The sequence below is a fragment of the Pempheris klunzingeri genome, chromosome 1 (assembly GCF_042242105.1).
Source record: "Pempheris klunzingeri isolate RE-2024b chromosome 1, fPemKlu1.hap1, whole genome shotgun sequence".
In the NCBI taxonomy this organism is placed as follows: Eukaryota; Metazoa; Chordata; class Actinopteri; order Acropomatiformes; family Pempheridae; genus Pempheris; species Pempheris klunzingeri.
Genome location: NC_092012.1, coordinates 13124133 through 13137779, shown reverse-complemented (window position 1 = coordinate 13137779; position 13647 = coordinate 13124133). Strand labels below are relative to the sequence as shown.

Sequence of the window (13647 nt, the reverse complement as noted above, 5' to 3'; positions counted from 1 at the left end):
GGACACTATCAAAATAAAGTATGCATTATTAGAGTGAGTCAAGAGTCTGAATTTAGAAAAGAATTATGACTATTTTGACATACTAACTCATTGTAATTTGGCTTTATTATAATATTTTCTCTCTGACTCATCATTCTGACTTGGGAAGCACCACTGGATGGACAGTCTGCTGAAACCTTGCATGTACAGTAGTGTCACATTAGCCAACCCCACAGCATGTCACCCTCCTTATGTTTACCATTTAATTAATGAAAAACGCCCGCGGTGCCGGATCAGTGTCGTGTGTCCTGAGGCAGTCCGGGGGAGCCATGACATGAGATAGGCACTCTCGCGGTGACGTCCAGAAGGAGGGAGCTGAGTGTGAGCGTGGCCAACGGGCTGCAGCACTGACTCCACTGCGAGCCTGTCAAACACAACCAACACAGCCAACATGGCGGACTGGGGTGAGAAACTAAGTTGGGAAGCATAGCTCTCTGGGCATCATCCGCTTCCCACAGTCTCTGTTTTACCAGCCTAACACTCGGTTTTTTTTGTCAGACTCAGTCGTTAAATGTGGATTGGACTAACAAATTTCATGTTGTCGTTTTTACAGACGCTGACAACTTCGAGCTGGAGGAGCCGATTAAAAAGGCGGCGACGGCGGCGGCAGCAGCAGCAGCAACGTTGGACAAATGGGAAGGCGAAGACGAGGATGAAGATGTTAAGGTAAATGACCATGACAAATATTCGTTCGGGGTGAGTTGGGGTTTCGATTAGCCGTTGTTTGTTGGAGGTGTTAGCCAGTTCGGTTCGTGTCCAGCTAACGGCGGGTTGAATCATTGTCGCCCCCGCCGTGATGCCATGCTTCACCGCGGGTCCAGGCTGGCTGTCAATCCGAGTCTGTGCTAGCTGGATGCTAGCTAACGGCTAACTCATGTGGCTCCGTCAGGTAGCCTGCAGTAACTAATTTAGCCAACGGTAGGCTAATGCTAGGTTTTGAACGGTCACAACGTACCGATATCACTGTCAGCATTCGCTTACCAGACGGCTACTGTGGATTTAAATTAATTTCTGAACGCTAATGTTGTTTGTGTTTATTTGGAAGTTCGTAATTCGCGATATAATTCTTTGATAGCCGGGCTACATTCGGCTAACGTAACGTTAGCTTGTAGCTAACCATTACCGGGCCACTTGGCTAGCAAAGTCGTTAGCCCCCCTAGTAAAGGAGCTTTAATGTTAGGTAACCTCGACGATTGCGTCGCTTACTGAAGTGGCTCGGAGTATTTGTCTAATGTGTGGTTAATGTACATAATTATGCCACAACTGAGCAAAGAAGGTTGTGTTAAATGATTATGGGAGATTAGCATATGTGTCCTGTCCTGAATTCCCTCAGCCGGAGTTACGTTCAACATGAGGCGGCGTTAGCTTGCTAACCAACTTTAGCCATGAAATCATCATCTGGACTGATGACTCAACTCAGCCAAGAACCAGGCCCAGAACTTTCCGACCTTACAACAGGCGTGTGTGTTGGTGCTTAGTCGGTACTGATGTGTGGTTATTGCCTGATTGTTGACATGCTTACTGTCCAGAAACCTCAGATAATTGACCAAAGGAAAGTGCTGGCAGAGGCCTCTTCGATTGTTCCGTTTTCTGTCGCATATGGTGCCCAAACTAAAGAAACTGATGATTTCATGTCGTCCGTAGTTTCAACTAGTCTTATTCAGCAAGCAGGGTAAAATGGTGGTGGCTAAGCAGGAGCTAATAGAATTAATTACTGCCATAAATACATTACTTTGTAATCCCAAGTGAACTTTAATGAGGTATTATCGTATTTGCAATATGCTTGAATGCAACAGCCTGCTTGTCAAAGCTTATTGAGTAATGTTTTTATGTCCATGTGTAAATTTAGAGTTAGTTATAAAATCTGTAGTTAAGTATTGAATTTTGGAGATCAGATTGTGGGAAAGAAATGTAAATTAAGTGAAGGTAAATGATTTGAATGATTAATAGTTTTAAATGAGTAACAATTTTTTTTTGGATATTGGAGCAGAAATCTGCATTCTTGAGGCAGTGTCAAGTAGTGGTAGTGTGGTTGGAGTCACCATATCAATGTTATCTTTGGTAATTCTCAATAATATTTATTGCCATATTGAAGGCATACGCAAAGTCACACATAAAATAATCTAACTGATTCTTTAAGCAATGAACCATGTGTTGCAGAGAAGTATTACAAGAGACCAAATTCTTCAATCCTTTGATTCTTTTTTCTTTTCTTGCTCAGATTCATTAATTTCACAACAAAAAATTGTAGATCAACAAAATCCTGTTATTACAATCTAATTTCACTGATTGTAGTGCTGGTATTATTAGGACAGTGTTTTTGCGTAGATATGTCTGGTAGTTTTTTGTCATGTAATTGGTGTTTTTGGTGTGTACCCTATATAATGAAATGACAACTAGCCCTCATTTATTCACAGGACAACTGGGATGATGATGATGAAGATGAGGAGAAAAAAGCACAGATAACAAAAACAGGTATGTGTTTAATTGCTGCCTGTCTCATAAGGATGTAAAAGATTTTGTTGTTGGTTAATCAGTGCTTAAGTTGTCTGCTCATTCACACATTTTATTATACAATTGTTTGAATTTTCAGAGACGAAGGTTTCTGAAAAGAAAAAGTTGATGGAGAAGATCAAAGAGAAAGAAAACCGGTTAAAGAAAAAACAGGAGGCGCTGATGGAGAAAGAGTTGCTGGATAAGGTTTGTTTTTTTTGCCGTGTTTTTTAAAAAAAAAAATTAATTTAACACTGATCACTTAGTTTTCTGTTTTATAAAGCACATAACTGCTGTCGTGTCAAATGATGGTTAAATCTTGATTCTCGGGCATCTGCTATTACAGGAAGCAGAGCTCACTCCTGAAGAACAACTCTCAGAGAAGTTAAGAGTGAAGAAATTACAGGAAGATGCAGACTTGGAGCTAGCAAACGATGCTTTTGGTAAGACCATGATGTTTTTTGTTTTTTTAGATTTAAAAAAATCTCCAAACTGGGAGTAGTCTTCGTTTTTTTTGTATAAATTAAACTTTACAACTGCTGCTACATATGCTTACGAAAGCATATGTAATTTAGATTCCATGTCTAATTTGTCCTTGGATTGCTAAGGTCTTTGTGAAAAGTAAAAGAACCCAAAGGAGTAATCAAGCAGATTCGTACCCTTTTGTTCACACTGAAGATGCAACGCACTGCAACCCCCACCACTGCTGTCTTAGCCTCTCCCTCATATGTGTGGTTTCAAGACTAGCCACCAAAAGAGGCGACGTCACAGTATATCATTTAAGTCACGTCTTTACACATGCTTGAACAAAATGATCATTTTAACTCTGCATTTGTAATTTACTTTGTACACTTGTAGTTTTTGTTCAGGTATATTTTGTGAAAAGCTCACTTTTGCTCCAGTTTGTTGCTTTTTGAGTAAATGATGAATATCGTGACAATTTTCAAATAGTTAAAATTGTTATAATTTCTCATACTACAGATGTTAACCAGAGCAACTTAAGTATGTACTGACATTGATTTGGGGGGATTTTAGAAAATCTGATGAAGATATATCAGCCAATCAGCACATTTTTAAAGATGCCTTCTGAATGGGACATTTTACAGTCAAAAATCAACTTGTCAGTGCTCTCTGGTGGACAAACTGCGTGATGGTGACACAGTTTCTAAATTACCACAAAGCTAGTTTGGCACTCCTGTACTACATTTTCCTCTGACTGCTGACGCCTCAGAACCCCCAAAATTCAGCCCATCTTTACACACTGGAGGTCCAATATAAGAACACTCTGCATCTGTGAATCTGCATGTGCATGTCCTTAGAAGAACCATCAAGCGTCTTTTTTTTTATTTAATTTTTTCAGGTGTCAGCAGCACTTCAAGCAGTGTCACTGGGATTGATGCCATGTGTCCATCTTCCAAAGAAGACTTCACAGAGTTTGAAAAGTTGCTGAAAGAAAAGATATCCCAGTTTGAAAAATCTGTGCATTATTCAAGTTTCTTGGATTCATTGTTTCGGGAACTCTGTATTTCATGTAAGTCCAGCATCTTGCAGGTTCTTACTGAAGAATATTTATTATTACACTTATTTGCTATAACCGTCAAAGCAGACTTGACCAGTAACTTTTTTTTTTTTTCTCCTCCGTCTTACAGTGGAAGTAGAGGACTTGAAGAAAGTCAGTAATTCCCTGTCAGTCCTACTTAGTGAAAAACAGAAACAAGAAAAAGTGAGTGGCTGCATGTTTGTTTTTTCTCAGAGATATTATCTGTAGTTAATATTCAGGAGGGGGTGCTGTTCACCTTGCCTGGTTACCCAGTGTGTGCTCGAAGTAGAGAACCAACTGGTTTATATACAGAATTTAAATGAATATTTTTTTAAAATTCAGGTGTAATATGTAACATGTCTGTTTGATTAATTAATTTGCTGCACAGTTGAATCAGAGAATTGTCAGATCATATCAGTAATCTGTTTTGCTGTGAATATGTGTTCTTTATGTGTATATATACAAATGCATCTTTTAAAGTGATTGATTTGCCTTTACAGCAAAACAAAGGAAAGAAGAAGAAGAAAGGGGTCGTACCTGGAGGAGGTTTGAAAGCACAGCTGAGAGATGACCTTGACTATGCAGAGTTTGATGGTGGCTACGCCCAAGACTATGAGGACTTCATGTGACACTGGCTCCATCACCACTGCCATTTCCCCCTCTCAACCCTCAGAAATGCAGCTGTACCTTCTCATGCTGTCCAGTGCCATCCTGGAAAATCTGAACTATGTGTTGCCCCCTTCATTTTGCTTCAATGACCAGAGGGACTATACCAGGGAGCATCCAGTTTCACCAACTCTTTATGTTCATACATATGGAATTGCCTTTTCTGTCTCTTTCAGCCTCGACTCACACACATAATCATGTAGTATCTGTTGGGTGACCCAGCTTCAATGGAGAATACATTGTAACTGCTGCTGTCTGAGTTTTGCGGGGCTCATTTTTTATCAAATGCCGCTCCTGTCAAAATGGCAGACACAGTATTGCAGTTATAAGTGTAGTGACATAGAAACAAAAGGTTCTATGCAAATTCTTTAAACAGAATGTCATGTATATATTATAGGTCTCACTTACCTGTGGATGGTTCTCTTACAGGAAAGTATATAGTATCTATAACTTTGGTTGCCAAATTCAGAACAATTATTCAGTACATTATTCATCTTTATCTCTGGAAAGGTTGCATTGTGGGTGATTCCAGACTGACGCAACATGTAAGTAGTAGTTGTAATTTTACAGAGAGCACATGACATTCACTGTAAGGTAAAAGGGATAGATAAGTATAATAAATGTGACTTTAAAACCTCACAGCCATTCTCTTGATACATCTCTGGAATATCCTTGAAAATATGGAGCAAAGAGTGCTTATAGGTATTTTTTGTGCATGAGAAAAAAAAAAATTTACTAATTTGATTTCTACTAATGCAGAAAAAAGTATGGATCAGGCAAGTGTATTAACTTGCTACGACTGGTCTCCTAATCATTGCTTCTGCAGGCTTGTATCAAGTGTGATAAGGAGCGGGGGCTAATGGGCTTCACCCCACCATGTCTTCATATGGGCTACAGTTAGTTGAAAGGGGCGTATTTCTCCTTTTCTTTTCTAGCAATTGACCAGAACATGGACAATTGGATACATGCAATGTGGAAGATACAGCATCTGCAGTGTTTTATAAGCATCTAATTTAATAAATCGCTGGTCAAAAGAATAAATCGTGTTCCTGTCCTTGTTTATAACATCAATGAAAGAAACTTTAATGTAATAACACCCAGCTCACTGACTACTGATTCTGAAAGACACGTGTAATAAATACTCTATTTACAGTTTCAAGTAAATATTTACCACAGTACAGTTGAAAATGTAAAGAAAGACAGGAAAAATAATGGAAATATTCCTTGGCAAGAAAAGTCTAGCTTTGTTTAGTTACACATTCAGGTAATTCCAATTAAGTCAATATGAAAAGTTTGATTCAAAACAAGGTTAATGCTATCCACTCCCATCTCCTTTGCAGGCATTGACTTGGTCTCTGCATAGACCCCTGGCCATCAGTACTGTCGTTTAGCTTGTGGCGTTTGCACGTCTTCCTGTAGGATTTCTGGTGCTGCGTCTCCGACTGCTGCGGGGTGTGTTGGCCCTCTGCCGGCGTCGGTTCTGTCTGCCTTCTCCCCTCACCACACTTGTTACCGTCTGACCTTGTGGACTCTGCACAGCCTGGAAGACACTCTGGCGGTTCACCTCAGGATTTCCACAGGTGAACGTCAGCGCCACACCGTCGTTGCTCTTCATGACACGAGATGTACCATCAGAGCTACCGTCAAAGCAGCGTCCAAGTGCAATCTCTTTGGCTGTGCGGGGATCCTGGTCTGTCACTGTATATATTCCATAGTTATGGCCCAGAGGGTCGAGCGGTGCCAGCATGGTGAACTCATTGGTGTCATTGTTGACAGCTAAGGGCAGATGGTTGACCAGATACTCCTGAAGCATTGTGTTGACATTGTCTCTCTTGCAGCTCCCTTGTGGAATCACCTTCACCAGGGTACGATCTACACGCTCCTGATCATACAGCATCCCACTGCACTTGAACTCCAGGCACACAGCTGAAACAGTATTCTGGTCCATGTCACGGATGCTGCGAGTGTCTCGAAGGCCATACAGCTGACCTACTGTCTTTGGGTGGGTGCCACCCATGTTGCGGGAGCGCACATTGATCTCATGCGGACTGTTGATTTTGACTTTAATGTAGCAGGCCCTGTATTCCATGGGTTTGGGCCACCAGCTTAGGTAGTCCTCTGTCCAGCTCATTGGGTCATCTTCATTGAACGGCACTGTGTTGTAGTCGTAGCGGTCTCCCTCTACCCTTGAGAAGCGAAAGTGTGGCGCACTGAATGGGGCCTCCTCGCATTCTTTCAGGTTCTCAAAAGCATACACTGGTCCGTTGCCTTCCTCGGCTGTGTTGGGACTTGGTTTTGCCACATTGATGCTGAATGCCGTCTTCTTCACCCTGGTGTCCTCATGGTCCGACCGCCTGTAGTTCAGCTTACCTAGGTAAGGCTGTGGCACTCCAATGAGGTTGGGATTGAGTTTGGGAGCAGAAGGGACAGCCTCCAGCTCTTCTCCTCCCAGGTTGGCCATGACGTAGGCAGAGTAAGCATCAGCTTTTTGTGCGTCACAGAAGGCAGGAAGACAAGCACCATTGGGGCCGGTGACGGCGCTGTCAAAGCGGCCCCAGGCACGCGGATTAGTTGAGTATCCAGCTGTGGGTTCCATGTTTATAAGACTCACCACAACTCCCTCCACCTGCTCACTTGGCATGAATCGCTCGCTTCGGAAGGCCCTCACTTTCACATAGCACCTGCGGTTTTCTGGCACATCCAGATTAAACAGTCTTCTCTCTCTGATCTCCATGTTACCAATCAGAAAGGTTCTCTCCTCCCTTTTGCCTCTTTTTTTCTTCTCCACCTGCAGTCTTCCTTCCTCCTCCCACAGGCCAGTATCAGGGTTCAGTGACCACAGCTTCATGATATCGAGGTGTTCAGACATCTTCACCTGGGCAGAATCCAGAAACACCTTTACTTCTCCTGCGTTCAGGGGCTCATTGTTTTCCTCCCCCCTAAAGTCAACTGAGAACATCCCGTAGGTTCTCAGTGGCAGGGTATCTCCTTCCTCCCCTACAAAGTTGAGATCACTTTGAGCTGCAGCAGCTGTGGAGACGTCTCTTGGGTCGAGGAATGTTATGCTAGCATTCACGTTACCTTTGAACACTTCACCTTTCTCAGTATAGAAGGAATTGGGAGGAATCTGGATTTGAACCATTGCTTCCTGGCCCTCTACTTCCCCAAGATCCAGAGTGTTGGTTTCTGTAGAGCTGATGGTCACGGGAGCCTTTTTTCTTAGAAGTTTGATCTCATGATAAACAGCACCTCCTTTGGTGTTAAATGGAAGTACCTTTGTGGTGTTGACAAATTTCTGCATGTTGTCTACAAAAGTCAGGACTAGCCTTTCTGTGTCTGGAGGAACCTGGATAGAGAATGTACCTTTGTAGCCTGTGCGGCTGATTCTGACTCCATTCATAAAGACGTGGCCAAACCTCATTGGCTCACCATTGTCTGCAGCAATGGCCCTACCATGCACAATGGCCTTGGTGTCCACACATTTCTGGCAGCCACACTCAGTCACCAGCATGGTGGGCAGTTGGTAGCCCTGGCATTGGAGCTGCTTCGCCTCCATCTTTTGCACACCACAGCAGTAAGCCACTTTGTCTTTGCACCTGATGCCGTTGTCCAACCGTCCAGCACAAGTACTTGAGGGACATTTGCCTACATCATAGTAGAAGGAGTTTGTGCTGTTTTGATAGCAGTCATGTGGAAGACGGATGAGGTGGGATTCAGGCTTGGGATTACATGAATGCTCATCTCTACCTGCGTAACAGATGTAAAAATCAAAATGTTTGTTTAGTTTTATTATAGTGCCATGTTTCTGCAGTAAAAGGCAGTATGTGCCCCATGATATTACTCAGTGCTCACAAAGTATGTTTGTTCACATTCCTGTGCATTTAGTATAGTGTTTATCAATTTATTTAGAACACACCTAAGACTTTGAGTGTAGCTGGTTTGGTCTTAATAGCCCCAGATGGACCGTTCGCTCTGCAGTAATACTCCCCGGCCTGCTCTGGACGCAAATCTTTTAGGACCAAGGTGCTCTCAGACTGCTTCTCAAGGAGACTGTTGTTATGAAACCTGTGGATTCACACAGAAAGTCGCTGAATATACCACATTATTCAAACATTAGATGCATCTGTATAACATTACTGAACTGTCATTTCACGATCACAAGCCTTACCATTGGTACTTGTCTGGTTGTGGTGTTCCTGTCACTTTACAGCAGAAGGCAGCAGTTTGCCCCTCTCTCCTGGCCTTGCTGTCAGGGCTGCTCAATACATGAAGCCTCTCTGACAAATCGCAGTTGGAGATAAAATGAACAAACTGGTGACATCAGACTCATCAGTAATATGCAGCTCAAAATGAACCTTTCTGTTACGTGAACTGCGATCAAATTTTGTGGTGTAAATCCAAAGGCATCTACTGTACCTGTTCTTTTCAGCTGGACACTGAGGACAGACGTATGCTCCTCACTATGGGACACAACAACGCTTTGGGTGGCGTGACCCTGCAGGCTGACTGTCAGGGTGGTGTTGCCATCAGGGCAGATACCGGGGATGCGGAAATGCCCGTTGTGGTCAGTAAGGGTAAGGAGTTTACCAGAGCTAAGGATGGTAGCCCCTTCAGCAGTGAGACCCCCGGCACCACGAACAGAACCCAGCACGATGTGTTCCTCACACATGCATGCATCACATTCAGCATTCACCTTCCCCATCACACACTGCAGGGAGCAATCTGAAGAGTACAATTAAATGAGGTTAGCCATTTTGGTAATACCGGGTCAGCCACACCTGATAAGCAAAGTTAATGCCTGACTGAAGAAAAGAAAGGTTGTAGAGAACAGGTTTGTCTAACCAAATCAGAGCTAATTCACCTGTTTTGGGGCACTTGGGTCCATTACATGCTTTCCCTTCCACTTTAGGCCCAACACAAGGTGTAGAGCGAGACTGGCAGCTTCTGGAGCGCAGTTGGACCCCAACCTGACCACAGAGGGCAGGGCATGAGCTCCACTCTGACCAAGGACCCCATGTGTCCTGAATGTTCACGCTGTTATCTGTTGAAAAAAAAGCCTAAGTGTCAAATAATCACCTAAAAAGATTCATCATCAAAGACGTCCTCTCTGAACTGCACATGTATTACTAGTAAAGTCAGAAGTCAGGCTTTTGTGGTACATGACTGTTTGTATGATTTTCTTTTACATTGAGACCAACTTTTGGGGACTGAATGAACATTAAAGGTACAATAAGATTTAACCTTTGGGACAGAGGAAGCGGACGGCGTAGTTGGAGCAGTTGCGTTCAGGGCCTTGCTCCTCATTTAGGCACCAGAAGCCCACAGTGGGGTCTGCATGGACCTTCTCTCCAGTTTCACGGGCTGGAAGCCATTCAGTGGTCCTGGCTTCGATAGCACGGGGGGCCTCACACACTCGGGAGCGATAGTAGAAGCGAATGGCGTCCAGCTGCTCATAGTCTCCGCGGCCTCCGGGGTGATCAACATTGAACCATGTGGTCCACTCATAGTTGTCTGGATACAGAGTTCAGAAACAAACATGGCCTGAATACATGGAAAGTGACGCAAAGCACCAGGAAAAAAAGACAGTTATGTCTACATATTTGGCTTAAAATTCAAAATAGAAGTTACCATCAGAGTGGTACACAGCAGGGCTTGACCCTCTGGCATCTTTTCTCCATGATCCTGTAAGAGATAAATCAGAAACGCGTGCATCTTACGTGACTTTTTACTATGAACTGCATTAATATCTGACAATATAGTTTAATTGTATCTACAAAGTTTGTTGAGTTGTTTTCAACTCAAACACAAAATGAAATCACTAAATGTCTAAAATGTTGATAATCACGAGTATAATGCTTCCATACCTGAGAGTTGTAAAAAAAAAAGTGTATTTATATTCTGATAATAGTAATAATAATAATAATAATAATAATAATAATACATTTTATTTATAGGCGCCTTTCAAAGCACTCAAGGACACCGTACAACACGCAGATAAAAACAAACAGTGAAAAAAACAAGTTAAATAGTTTAAAAAAGGGGGAGATTTGCAGAGTGATATTACAGTGAGTAGGCTTGTTTAAACAGGTGGGTTTTGAGGTGTGATTTAAAGATGGTCAATGTTTTGATGTTCCAGGTGTCCGGTGGGAGGGAGTTCCAGAGGCGGGGGGCAGAGCGGCTGAAGGCTCTGGACCCCATGGTGGTCATACGGGCAGGAGGGATAGTGAGGTTGATGGAGGATGATGATCTGAGAGTCCGGCTGGGTGTGTTCATGTGGAGGAGTTCAGTCAGGTATGGAGGGGCGAGGTTATGGAGGGCTTTGAAGGTTAGGAGGAGGATTTTATATGAGACTCACTATGTGACTGGGAGCCGTAATAATAATAATAATGATAATAATGATTATTATCTTTATCATTATATTTTCCAGAGAGACATTTTAGGACAATCTCATGCATCGTGCTGACATACAACAACATCTCAGAGCAGTTGTACCTGTAAAATCTGTAACTCAGTTGTTGCTGTCTAACACAGACTTTGTCAGTTTTGAACATGCAGGCTGACCAGTCTTGGCAGTAATTGAGAAAACTGGAAAAATACAGTAAGGGTAAGATTGATTTAGAAAAATATGACTGCCCACATATTTGGCTCAGAGGTAGAGTGGGTCATCCATCAGTTGGAAGGTTGTTGGTTTGATCCCTGGCTCCTATGAGTCAGTATGCCGAAGTATCCTTGGGCAAGACACTGAACCCCAACTTGCTCCTGAAGCATTAGCTTCAGTGCGTGAAAGAATAGTCTCCTCTAACTTAGATTTGTCCTGTATGAATGATGTGTGAATGGGTGAATGAAGATGTAATGTAAGAGCATTTTGAGTAGTTGAAATGACCAGAAAGGCGCTGTACAAATACAGACCATTTACCATTTTACCACAAACAGCCTAGTTTAGAGTGTAAATCTGCAAATAGGAATATGTTTTCAGCTGCAGGACAGTGTTTGTAGGAAAGACACCTAAAATCATACATAAAATCTAATTTTCTTTTGACGGTACAATGGTAAATTTGGAGCCTTTCTCATTATTTACTTTTCTCCAGCCTCGTATTGCAGCACGCTAACTGTGTCTTTGTTTTGATGTGTATACATTTTCAAATGGCCCCATCTGATTGCTGCGTGCACATTTGTGTTTTTCGATACTTCTTTTACAACATGACTGAATCTCCATGAGTGACCCACCTTGAGCTGTAGCAGCAGGGGCTGCGGTGACTCCCAGGATGAGAAGAAGTTGCCACACCGACATTCTCACACACTGCTGCTACGTCCGACCCTTGAACTTTCACCTCTTCTAATGTGCGTTTCACTCCAGGAACTCCAGAGAAGAAAGAGTCCAGCAGCAGAGCCTCACTTGTGGGAAAATGGAGGCAAAACATGGTGAAAAAAAACATTGTTTTATGTTTCCAATATTCAATGTTGCATTGAAATGCTTTATAACTAACGCACCGCATACTTTACATATGAGTCGTGATTCAACTGGACAACTAAATGCTTTATAAAGAAAAGTAAATTGAGTTTTAGTATTAAACTTTACAAAAATGAAATAAAACATTAGTTCACATCAAGAATAACTGTGATTCTTTAAGGATAGATTCAATCCTCCTTGTGTTAAGCCTGTTTAGGGCGAAAAAACATGGCTGGACAGACGCCCCCCCCCACTCAGATTACACATCTGTGTAAGCCATCACCATTTGTCACTGGAACACTAAAACATTTCTGCATCCATCAATGAAAGACTGGCTACTCAATCCACACACCCACACACAAGGTTTGCATTTGTGCGCTTTCAGTTAAAAAGGAAAAAAAAAAAAGTGTACATGACAGACTAATTTGTAACTTTTGCTTTTAAGATGAAAAACCTGAAAGGATGTTGATAAAATAAATAGTACATTCTTCAGCATTGGGCCGTGATTACAGTAAAAGCTTTCAGCACACATGCAGTTACCAACAGCAATCTGAAGTAAACAGTAATGCACTGTAGATTATCATTCAAAGTACTAATGACAATCATTTTTACTTGCTATAACTGATTTCAAACTTAAGTGACTCACTCAAGGGACTTTTTTCTGATTAGATTTTTAATCACATACAGAATAAGGTGCATTTACATTATGACATTCCTCTGCCTATATAAGTTAAAGTACGTGGTCAGCAGATTGATAATGACACATACATTTATTTAATAATCTGTTTCTTTCTTACCTTTGTGTTGAGTGCACTCTCTGGTTCTGAGCTCTTGTCTTCTGATTTTTCTACAATATCGCCCTTTAATCTCTCCTTCTTTTTTTCTTTCCTTATATTGATCTCTCACATTTCTCTCCTCCTCCTCCTGTTCTCCACTCTGCTCCGACACACTCCTTCCCTGTCTCTTTTATACCTCTCTGCCTCCAGCACCCCTCCCTCCCCTCTCAGCACTGGGCCACGGAGTCTCTTGATTACGCTATTATCCTTATGATTCATCACCTTCATTGTACAACCATGACGCCCAATGGTTATTAGATAGTGCCACACGTGAAAGGAGGTCGGTCAGGGGGTCTGAATAACAAATGCTGTGACCAAGATCAATGCTGAGAGTCAAACTGAGCATTTGTCCTCTCCTCTGCTCCCAGTTTGTACCGACTTGACATACAGGATGTAAAGCCTCATAAAAAGGCAATCCAATATACGTTACTGATATTGCATAATGGAATTATTATGTTTAATTAGGTTAAATAAAGCTCTTTGCACATGTCCGAGTTGAAGAAACTTGAAATTTGAGCATAGGTCCTGAATTTTACATATGCCTTTCTGCTCTGGTTCATTTTATCTAACACGATGTTATGTAATGTTAACAGAGCAGTAACATTTGTTTGAATAGAGGCCAT

At 42.2% G+C, this 13647-nt stretch overlaps 2 protein-coding genes across 2 annotated transcripts; one reads left to right on the top strand and one right to left on the bottom strand.

Moving 5' to 3' along the window:
- The first annotated feature begins 325 nt into the window (after positions 1-325).
- On the top strand, positions 326-5755 carry eif3jb (eukaryotic translation initiation factor 3, subunit Jb). Its single transcript, XM_070854641.1, has 8 exons — positions 326-443; positions 593-705; positions 2457-2514; positions 2633-2739; positions 2879-2975; positions 3893-4063; positions 4182-4255; positions 4573-5755. Exons 1-8 carry the CDS (start codon positions 431-433, stop codon positions 4699-4701), a joined length of 762 nt encoding a protein of 253 aa, XP_070710742.1. The 5' UTR covers positions 326-430; the 3' UTR covers positions 4702-5755.
- Positions 5756-5792: 37 nt separating this feature from the next.
- Positions 5793-13102, bottom strand: cilp (cartilage intermediate layer protein, nucleotide pyrophosphohydrolase). The gene is made up of 9 exons (XM_070854758.1): positions 12986-13102; positions 11966-12133; positions 10367-10420; positions 9980-10249; positions 9600-9779; positions 9155-9460; positions 8907-9015; positions 8655-8803; positions 5793-8485 (listed from the first exon to the last, which is right to left on the bottom strand). Exons 2-9 carry the CDS (start codon positions 12027-12029, stop codon positions 6126-6128), a joined length of 3492 nt encoding a protein of 1163 aa, XP_070710859.1. The 5' UTR covers positions 12030-12133; positions 12986-13102; the 3' UTR covers positions 5793-6125.
- Positions 13103-13647: the final 545 nt, after the last annotated feature.